This window comes from Aegilops tauschii, chromosome 3, assembly GCF_002575655.3.
Source record: "Aegilops tauschii subsp. strangulata cultivar AL8/78 chromosome 3, Aet v6.0, whole genome shotgun sequence".
Classification (NCBI taxonomy): Eukaryota; Viridiplantae; Streptophyta; class Magnoliopsida; order Poales; family Poaceae; genus Aegilops; species Aegilops tauschii.
Genome location: NC_053037.3, coordinates 526,005,205 through 526,015,416, shown reverse-complemented (window position 1 = coordinate 526,015,416; position 10,212 = coordinate 526,005,205). Strand labels below are relative to the sequence as shown.

Here is a 10,212-nt window from a genome sequence, read left to right as displayed (position 1 = left end):
ACCGGGGCTGATGTGATCCGTCGCGCGTGTTATGATCGGACAGATTTGAATTTCAAATTATCCATACTAATGGACATTTAGGGGATAATTTTGGATGGTCGGCTCACATACCAGTGTCCCCGGACTGGCCCGGTCCGTTGACGGATGCGGCGTCCGGTTAGGCGGGTCATCGTTGGAGATGCCCTGACCATTACAACTACTTTGCTAGAGGTTACCGTCTCCATCACCCAGTTAATGTATCTATCAGGAAATCCTTTTCTCGCAAACCAACATGTGGTTGGATGGTTAGGAGGACAGTGGTATCCTCAACCCACTAGGGTTCAAGTCCTACGCATCTGTGGCGACTTCGTCAATCTCAAGATGATGTGCCGGCTCAGTCCCTCGGAAGTGATCATAGGGGTAGGATGTGCGTGCGTTCATAGGTGTGAGTGTGTGTGCATATGTATGACCGTCTGCGTATGCATTGTGTTAAAAGAAAGGAAATCATTTTCTCTCTAATACAATTTTTTTAAAGACCACTTAATCTTATCATGCATTTTAAAATCACTACTATAAAGAAACATCATTTAGTTTTTTTCTATGGATCACATGCATGACTACATGAAGTAGTACAAGTCCATCCAGGATGTATTTCTTTGAATTGTTTGAAGGCCAATAACTTCTTTGTCTTGAATCCTACACCTTGATGTATTGTTTGTACGTGCACGATCGTCAACGTCAATTATGTCTTGAATGGGTGGTACACCTTGAGGTCGGATTTGATGCCGGCGATGGATCCGGCGGCCGCCGCAAGGGAGATGGCGAGGCATCCGAGGCTGAGCATCTGGAGGCACACCCACTGCGTGCTCCACTTAGGCACCTTCTTCTGCACCACGTACATCTCCACGGGAAAGTAGACGGTGAGCGGCCAGAACCCCAGCGCACCCAGGAACCCCACCACGTCGTTGAAGAAGGGCAGCATCATGGACACCACCGTCGTCGCCACCACGAACGCCGTCCGCCACGTCGCCCGGAACATGTTCACCTTGTACGTCCGGAAGAGCGGGACCTCGACCTCGCCGGTGACGAACGTGGACTCCGGCCACCTCTTCGCCGCCCATTTCTCGACGAAGGCAAACAGGGGCTGGCAGTACACCTGGTACGCGCCGACCAGGTGGACGACGATGGCGGCGTTGGCCACGTCGAGGAGCCAGAAGGGCTCGTAGAAGCCGAACCCCGTCAGGAGGTTCCCCGGCGCGGCGTCGCCGAAAGCCGCGTAGCCCATGCAGCCGCAGAGCATGTAGAAGACCGTGGTCACCGCGACGCTGACCATGGTGGCGCGCTTCATGACCGTGGACTCCGACGGCGGCGGCGCCCGGATGGTGTCCTGGATCTCGATGAGGATGAGGGAGTAGGAGTAGGCGAATGCGATGTCTCCGAACGCCTGGGTGCTGCGCCACACCTTCTGCATCGGCGTCACCGTGCCGATGCTGATGCCGGTCAGGCTACCCTTCACGCCTCCGTTTGCTGCATGCATGCAGACATCATTGGTTAACACATTGCTCAACAGGATCTAGGGATTGCTTTCGTCGATCTATCAATGTGTATAAGAGTCACCTACCTATGACTTGTACGATGCCGAGGCCGAGGCCGATGGAGGAGTAGGTGAAGGACATGGCTGCGGCGAGCATGGAGAGCCATGAGATCTGGTCGAAGTCGGGGATCTGGGAGAAGAAGACCTGAGCCACGCCGAAGATGATCATGTAGGGCACGCTGGAGACCTTGCAGGGGTCGGCGTGGCCATTGCCGTGGAAGCAGTTAGCCCTCTTGATGGCCAGCATACTGATGGAGGCGGCGATGGTGTAGCCGATAGACACCCCGACGATGTTAGCATACTGCAGCACCCCGCAAATCTGGACCTTGATGCCGCTGAGGTTGGCGTTGACGGCGTCCATGTAGGTGTAGTTGCGCTTGCCGGTGCTCTGGTCGCCGGAGCGGTAGCAGTCGGCGAGCAGTGAGGAGGTGAAGTAGGTGACGAGGGAGAAGAGGAGCATGACGGCGGGGCCGGCCACCCAGCCGAGCTGCGCGATGGCCCAGCCCAGCGACAGCACCCCGGAGCCGATCACCGCCGTGATGATGTGCGAGCTCGCCGTCCACATCGTGCCTGCCCACACCGGCCAGTACGTACGTGCGTCAGAGAGACCAACACCGCAATTAAGTACGCTGTACGTACGTACGCACGCACACCATGAGTCCATGAGTGAGAGATAAGGCGCAGGAGTTTTACGTACCGGTGCGCTTGTTGCGGCCATCGTCGTCGAGCTTGGAGCCGGCAGTCTGGCCAAGCTCGGCGGCGGCTACCTCCATCGGCGGGTAGTAGTAGGTGGCCACGACGTTGTCCGCCATCGCCATCGACCTGTCTCTAGGGTTAACTGCTGCCAACAGAAGAGAGAGAGTAGGCGCGCAGGTGAGAACTAATTAAGAGGAGGCCAGGCCACAGTAAGTGCAGTGCACTCTGCGCGCTAGAAATGCGATCTTGTGCAGCGTGATCTGCAGCAGAGAACGAGTAAATGCAGAGCGCGAGGTGGTGGTGGGTGCCCGGCCTGCCTCTGGTGGGTACCCGCGGTACCGGTGCAATTTATAGGAGGAGCCTGCGCACTGAGCGAAGTGGCTGGCGGGGACGCGGGAAGCTGCTGCTAGTGCTCGGGCTGGAAATCCAAACCCTCTTTTGAAACAGAGTTGACGCATGCATGTAATCTCAGCATTTGCTAAGCATGGTGGTGGTGGTGGACATGATCACATGACAGGGTACGTAGTCTTCCGAGAAGGAGCCAACCATCACCTTTTGCCCTACCTCGTCGGCACAACAGTCAACAGAGCAGGCGACTAACTATCATACCTAAGCCCACCACCCGTAGCTTTTTCAGCCAGTCAATGGTGAAACAGAGTATACCTACCTCTCCACAGTGCTCTAGCACGATGCACGAACGATCGCTAGATGTGATAAGTGATGATAAGATCGCAGCAGTGCCGGCAACTAAGTAACTAGCTAGCTCGCTCGACCCTGGTGAGTGCATTTCGAGTTAAAACAGTTACAGTACCTTTCACTGCAGGGAACTCCTGGAGCAAGAGCAGGGCGCAGCACCGGAGGCACGCACGGCCGGTCGAGATGGCTCGGCGAGAGCTGATCGCTCGTTGCTGCTGCGGCGGTGGTGCTTCGTCTGCATCGACCGGCTGGGTCTTTTATAGGGAAGAGCTGTACGTGCGGCGCCGGCATTTCGGGTCCATCCTTTTCCCCTTGGGCATCTCTTCCTTTCTCCGCCCACTCGCATCGCATGGATCCCAAAGTGGTCCGGCGATCATACGCGGGTTGGATGGCTCTCCGTCGTCGTATCACGAATTCTTTATGACTGCAGTACCATGATTTTTCAGTGCTCAAAATTGATGCCCGGTTCGTGGAACCACTCATTGCGCCCGGTTTTGACCGGTCCAGAACCTGTGGAGGACAGGCGACGAACATTTCCTTTGCGACGGAGGCCCGGAGAGCCGTTCCTTTCCGCGGCAGAGGTTCGCGTCTGTATGAATTAATTAGCTAATCTCCGTTTGAACATGAACATGCTACACATTTTGTAGACTAAATACAGTTAACACGAGCGGTTGCTCGGTCTAGGAATCGCCTGTGATATGATTTTTTTTAGCAAATCGTGTGGTATGATGATGGCCTTAGAAGCAGCGTTTAAACTAGTTCAGTCTCGTTTAATCGTGTGTGGGTCGACAATGGCTTTTCGTTCAGAGAAAGAAAAGCAGCGGCTGGAACTGTCCCTGGCCGGGCCTCTTTTTGTCCTGACCAGCATTTGTGCCCGTAGAGCTGTACTCGAGTGGCATGGCTATATTTCAAGATAACAAAACTGGGCAAGATCTGTGAAGGTTAAATTAACTAGTCCAGTGAGCGGCTTGCTAGCTTGTACTTTTTTGGTTATCCACGATCGAGGGTTGGCAAGTTAAGAGCACAACAAAATAGAGAAGTATCCGGCCGAATAAAGCTTAGTGAATTTTTTTTTAGGGAAGTAAATTTTGGCTGGATCTAACCGATCCTCTAAATTTAGTGGAGTAATTTTTTTGGTCAAATGCATTTCATTTTCGGGCACCGAAATAAATTTCATTGTTTCCTTATTTCACTAAACGATATTTTAATACATCATAGTACATAATTCACCAATTCTTCGCGAAGAGATCCGAACCAAAAATATAAGAACCACAATTAGACACTTAATAAAATTCTAACTTTCATAACTGCTTGCACCAGTTGGATTAATATTTTCTCTATGTCTTTATTTTGAACATTGATGATTCTCTCAACTGGCTTCTCAAGTTTGCACACTTCTTTCTTTTTCAGTTCTGACCAATTCGACATTGTGTTGCCTCTAGTCTCAACTTTAGTCTCTACTCTAGCAAGGAGTGCACGGACATCTATCAAATTTCTCACTATCAATAGATCAATGTAACCTTCTTCCAAATACCAGCACTTGCATCCATTCTACACACAATTTTGAGCAAACAATGAGCCACAAATTGTGACTAATCTGATGAACAACCGGATAAACAAGCATTGATCCCATCTTTTTTGCACTTGAAGAACACCCATCAGGATGTTCCGGCGTGGTCAAAACTCGGCGCATCACCTGCCGCGGGCAGTCATCGCACTTGATGACCGGCAACGGGGAGCCGACGAGCTGGGCCAGTGCTGAGCCCGACCGACGGCCGGGTGTGTTTTTGTCGGTGGTTCACCCATGAGTGAGATTTGAGCGGCTAGAGGAGAAGGCCATACCTAAATGAGGTGTAGAGTCATTGACAGGTTTGTGCGGTTCGGTATCGGTCAATCCATGACAAAGTGGCTGGATGCGTTAAATCCAGCGACAGCGACAGTCGTAGATCTTCCGATTTTCTGCGCCGGCGACAGCGAGAAAGAGAGGCTCAAATCCGGGTGGGCGAGGACCGCGGCAGGGCCTACGAAGCATCGACGGTGGCGCGTGGTGGCCGGCGGAGGCGGGAAGGATGGTGCTGGCGTAGATGCGGCGCGAAAGTGGGGTGAGTGAGACTATCGAAGGGAGCAGAGTTTTTGCTCGAGCGATGGGCGACCGACTAAATATAAGAGCAATTAGGCGACGGAGTAAAATTTTACTCCACTATTCGATTTAGGGAATCGACTAGGTGCGGGTTAAAGAAATAAATGTAAAAAATTACTCCTCTATAGCCGTCTAGGGGATCGGCGGCTAAAGTTGCTCTAAGCACCGTTCTGGTGAGCGGCCTGCCAGATCTGTAAAAGGTATTGTAGAGTTTGTATTTTTAAAACACACTAGCGAAGGCTAGGCAACCTAAGCTTTGTTCTGATTCATTTGTAAATTTGTAGAATTTTGTGAAACCTAAGCTCCTGAGGCCATACAAGCTTAGAACCTGAAACGATAAACTTACATAGTTTTGAGACTTAAAAGTGCAGTTTCAAAGTTATAGGACTAACACACCTACAATAGTTTTAGGGCCTATAATTACAGTTTTAAAGTCGTAGGACTAAATTGACACACGTTTTAAGACTTGCTCCCCCGTCCGGATTTATTAGACCTCTTTTCATTTTGAGTCAAAATTTAACCATTAATTTAACTAATAAAACCTTAGGTATATGTCATCATAGAAAACGTCTTTCAAATACAAATACAACAATATACTTTATGTAGCATATACTTTATATATGTAGTCAAATACTTGGTCTAATTTAAACCTAAAATGTAAGGAGGCCCAATAAATTCGGACGGAGGTAGCATGATGCATTTTACTCAATATTCAATGGCTAAAATACAAAGGATGAATGCTTGCCTCCAATGAAAAAAGTCCAAATAATAAGTGACAGCCCTAACGTTTTTTTACAACTAAAGTTGTCATCCAAAAAGAAAAACAAACCAAAAAAACTGAAACTTACCATCCAGAAAAATGTTATCATACTTGACAACTAAAGTTGCCATCCTTGGGTCACTAAATTTGCCATAAAAAAATTAGGAGTTGCCATGTTTTCATGCCATGACACTTATGGAGGTAAAAAAAGAAAAAGGACGAAGGCAGAGAAGACCTAGCCGCCGCTGAGCTTCGCCTTTCCCAAATCGAAATTGAGAACGAGGATCTCCTAACTCGGAAGCAATGGCCGCCGGTCATGCCGAGCAGTGGACAAGCGTAGCACGAGGCCGCCGATGCCGGTGAATCCCCTCAAACGTGCTCCAGAGGCATTCACCATCTCAACTTCTCAAGTCCACAGGTACCGCGCCCCCTTCATCTGTGTAATTTATCCCCTATAATCTGGATATATAATCTGGGGATGGCCGTCGACTATTTCATATTCCTCATCATTAGCGTTTCTTTCGTTTGTCCAGAGGTAAAATTCGTCATCTCTTAATCGGTGCATCAGATCTGCGAGTTGGGACTCAGGATGCCGCCGTCGAGATCTAGAAAGCGCACTTCGGCGCCGCCGGCCACGACTGCGCGCGCAAGGAGGTGCCGCCGGCCTGCGGCGGTGCCATTGGATGATGTCGCTGGCGCAGTGGCGCCCCCGTTTTCTTCCCCCCTCTGGGCGTCGCTTTCAGATGATTTGGTTTGCGAGATAGCCTGGAGAGTGCTCTCGGGCGATATTCTGGACTACGTGCGCTTCCGCGCCGTCTGCACCCGTTGGCGGTCTGGCACCGTCTGCCCGCGCGGCCGCGGCGTCGCCGATCCGCGCTTCCACCCGCGCCGCTGGATGATGCTGCCGGAGGGCCATGGCCTCTACCCCGGCCACAGCAGGCTGCGCGGCTACGTCCGCTTCTTCAACCTTGACACGGGAACTTTTGTCCGTGTCAAGCTCCCGCTGTTCAACAGCCACTGCGCTCTTGACTCGGTTGACGGCCTCCTCCTCCTCCAGAGGGACGAGGACACCGGCATCCGCCTCGTCCACCCGTTCACCGGCGACATCGCCGAGCTCCCACCACTCGCCACCCTGCTCGCGCAGCTAAAGAACGACCCATCGGTCCCTCATGGTTCTGATCCTTACTGGTGGTGGTCCTTAATCAGATACTGCGTCTGTGCTACCGTGTCCTGCAGTGCCGGAGCCATCACCGTGATGCTTGTGTTCCATCATCTGCGACGTGTAGCCTTTGCTACCTCCGAGGACCGGCAATGGGCAATGCCAAGCTGGGAAATCCCAGTAAACATCGCACCCTTGTCGCTCCAAGGCAAGCTATACTTGGTGCAATTTCCTTGCGCTAATGGCTCGCTGGTCTTCCAGATGGAGGTTGGTTCGCCGCCGCTGCCGCCAAAGATGATTGCCACATGCCCAGCAGATAAGCTCTACGGCGGCTACCACCTTGTAGAATGCAACTCGCAGATCCTGCTTGCCGGGTATACCGACAGCTCCATGTCTCACATTTTGATCTATAAGCTCGAGGACCTCATCTTGGAGAGGTTTGTCCCGGTAACAAGCATCGGAGACCGAGCCCTCTTCCTTGAAGATCGGAGCCTGAGCGTCTCGTCCAAGGCACTGCCAACCATCATCGCTGAGACAGTTGTGTATACATGTCCACTCAACCGTTGTTTTGCGCAATACCGTCTCACTACCGGTGCTTGGTCTCAGCCATTCGATGGATATAGCGACGGCTTCAACCCAGGTCCTTATAGCCTCATCCAACATGTCATTAGCTGCTGCATTCGCAATGTTTGGTATGTCAGTGGTCCTACTCTGTGTGTCCTCGCACCGTCCCCCGTCGTCCGCAATTGGTCCTTGGATCATCTTATTTACTGGGCCATTCTTCTTGTGATCCTTTTTAGGAACAAAGGGCTGGTATATTCTGAAAAGGAAACCAAAAAACCCGGATGGCTTTGTTGGAAGGTGAAGAGAAAGCTTCGCATTTGGGTAAATCTTACTCACAATTAACACTTGGTCTTTTGTACTAACATCATGATAGTCTTAGTAACCACCTCTCCTTTTATTCTCTTATAATAAATAACCAATCAGCCAGCCAGCCACAATAGTTTATGCCCTTGATCAATACCCAGGTGAAAAAACCTCGACAGTCAGAATACTCCCAGTTCACAAGCAGTTCTGAAGAGGTGTTTGTGCTACTTACAAACCCATTGTTTTCTGTTCAGATGATATGCAGCATTGATATTTGCCCAGCTGTTTTAAAAGAAATTCTGCACAATAAATCAATCGTTCATCCACTGGTACTTACTTTAATATGCAATTTGACTTGCATAATTTCAGCTAGCAATTTAGCAGCTGCAGATGACATCTCACTATAGAACTTGCAATCATGTACTCCCTCCGTTCCTAAATATAAGCCCTTTTAGAGATTTCAATAAGGACTACATACGGAGCAAAATGAGTGAATCTATTGGAATCTCTAAAAGGGCTTATATTTAGAAGCGGAGGGAGTAGAAGTGTATTTATGCCTTTGGTAGCTTATTTTACTGTTCTATTTGTGGCGCGCACATTTGTTCGTGAGGTGTCTTGCTAAAGACCATTAGATTCTTCTTTTTATTACTAAAACAAGCTAAATGATTCTGCAAGGAGAAACATGTTAGAGAAAGCAAACATGCAAATGATTATGCTAGTTAATTACCCTTGAGTTATTACACACGCAGCAGCTAGCTTTTTTATTTCTTTTTTGTACATGTGCTCAATGATCTTTGTACATGTGTGTTTCTGCTTTTACATTTGATCAGATTGTTGTAATTAGAATAATCCCTGATCTTACATCTCCTTTTCTACTTTTTATTGCTAGGCGTGAATGGCCTGTATATATCCAGAAGCCGGTGGATTGATTTTCTTTGCACCATCAGATGGGGAGATCAAGCTGGATGTTTTTATCCATGTCCTGTTTCTTGCCAGCATTTAGGTTCATATATCTTTGGTTCAACTCTCGTGTAGTTAACGGGTGCTTTCACATTAGTTAGATCCTCGACCTTACTACTGAAAATTACACCCGTTCATTAAAGGATGGGGTTTCTCAAGGTTTGCTTTGAGAGTTTGGACATTTTAGATGTGAATCATTTATCCGAAGATCGGTCATAGATCCTTCTGGGACTTCGGATGTCTCTGGGAAACGGGCATCGGGCACAATCAACAAGACTAGGCGTAAAGCAGTTTGATTCTGTTCGTTGTAGATCATTGCAAGTTGGTTTTTTTTTTTTTTTTTTTTTTTTTTTTTTTTTTTTTTTTTTTTGCAAAAACGATCCAGATATATTATCAAAGTTCACTACAAAGCACGTCAGACATAATAAACATTACATCGAGATTACTATAGTTGTGAGAACACGCTTTGCTGCTCCCCTATCGGAGCTGGCTTGACCATGTCAATGACGGTCAGGAAGTCTTCATGCACGTGCCTCTAAGGACCAGCGCCCGGGAGCCGAGTATCACCATCGCCCGGGAGCCGAGTATCTGACACCAAATCTCCCCGGTGAGATGGTAGGAATCTACGACAGATGACACCAAATCTCCCCGATGAGATGGTAGGAATCTACGACTGAGCTCGATGAGATGGTAGGAATCTACGACTGAGCTCGGGGCGGCGGTCGCCTTGCAAGGAGCCGAAGCGAAGGACGGCCCGGTCAAAAAAAGCAAGTAGACAACTGAAGCCTTGCGAGAGTCGCAACACAAGCCGTGGTAGATGGTAATCCTTGGAACGCCCTTCGGTTCGGCTCCTTCAAAATGATTCACATGATGTAGATGGCTACCTCATTGAAATGGCACGGACAAAATTCATGATCACTGCTGGGATTGGAGGATGGTGCACTCATCTCACGCTTGTATATGAACCGTGCTATCTTACTACATAGACAACAGAGATCTCTCGCGTGTTCTTGGAAGAAAAGAAAAGTGTCATCTATGTACCTTGGGGATGATCTCTGGCCAGAAGATGATGGTGCTTAAGTTATCTACTTGGCCTGCTGAAGATGTTCAGTTTGCGAGTTTTTTTTAGAAAAAAAGGCGCTTGCCCGGCTTTAGCGACCTGAAGCCCTTAAGAGTTTACAACAAGGTACGAAATAAAGAGGTTCTAAGATGAGCGAACAGAATCCCAAATATTGCATCACAAGCGAAGGAGGAAGGCAGCATGCAGCCAGCAACACACACAGTCAGGTTTGTCGGTTTGTCGCGGCCTCGACTGCGAGGAACTTGTATTGAGCTAAATGCCAGCTGGCCAACTGAACATA

At 49.3% G+C, this 10,212-nt stretch overlaps 2 protein-coding genes across 5 annotated transcripts; one reads left to right on the top strand and one right to left on the bottom strand.

The window, feature by feature from the left end:
* Positions 1-486: 486 nt before the first annotated feature.
* On the bottom strand, positions 487-3,337 carry LOC109737349 (amino acid permease 3). 2 transcript variants are annotated; one of them, XM_020296493.3, is made up of 4 exons: positions 3,081-3,337; positions 2,271-2,411; positions 1,601-2,143; positions 487-1,506 (listed from the first exon to the last, which is right to left on the bottom strand). In XM_020296493.3, exons 2-4 carry the CDS (start codon positions 2,389-2,391, stop codon positions 722-724), a joined length of 1,449 nt encoding a protein of 482 aa, XP_020152082.1. In that variant the 5' UTR covers positions 2,392-2,411; positions 3,081-3,337; the 3' UTR covers positions 487-721. The 2 variants fall into 2 exon arrangements, with proteins under 2 accessions (XP_020152082.1, XP_020152083.1); XM_020296494.4 differs by having other exon boundaries at positions 2,271-2,414; positions 3,081-3,187.
* Positions 3,338-4,972: 1,635 nt separating this feature from the next.
* Positions 4,973-9,154, top strand: LOC109737348 (uncharacterized). Of its 3 annotated transcripts, none has more exons than XM_020296492.4 (4): positions 4,973-6,283; positions 6,399-7,664; positions 7,825-7,909; positions 8,781-9,154. In XM_020296492.4, exons 2-3 carry the CDS (start codon positions 6,455-6,457, stop codon positions 7,887-7,889), a joined length of 1,275 nt encoding a protein of 424 aa, XP_020152081.1. In that variant the 5' UTR covers positions 4,973-6,283; positions 6,399-6,454; the 3' UTR covers positions 7,890-7,909; positions 8,781-9,154. The 3 variants fall into 3 exon arrangements, with proteins under 3 accessions (XP_020152081.1, XP_020152080.1, XP_020152079.1); XM_020296491.3 differs by having other exon boundaries at positions 4,984-6,283; positions 6,434-7,716; XM_020296490.4 differs by having other exon boundaries at positions 5,264-6,283; positions 6,399-7,716.
* The last annotated feature ends 1,058 nt before the right edge of the window (positions 9,155-10,212 follow it).

Coding starts and splice junctions, on each gene's coding strand:
- LOC109737349 (XM_020296493.3), bottom strand. CDS start 2,391: ATGGCGATGGCGGACAACGTCGTGGCCACCTACTACTACCCGCCGATG. Junction 2,144..2,270: donor TGGCCGCAACAAGCGCACCG/GTACGTAAAACT, acceptor CGGTGTGGGCAG/GCACGATGTGGACGGCGAGC. Junction 1,507..1,600: donor CGGCATCGTACAAGTCATAG/GTAGGTGACTCT, acceptor GCATGCATGCAG/CAAACGGAGGCGTGAAGGGT.
- LOC109737348 (XM_020296491.3), top strand. CDS start 6,455: ATGCCGCCGTCGAGATCTAGAAAGCGCACTTCGGCGCCGCCGGCCACG. Junction 7,717..7,824: donor TGCTGCATTCGCAATGTTTG/GTATGTCAGTGG, acceptor GATCCTTTTTAG/GAACAAAGGGCTGGTATATT.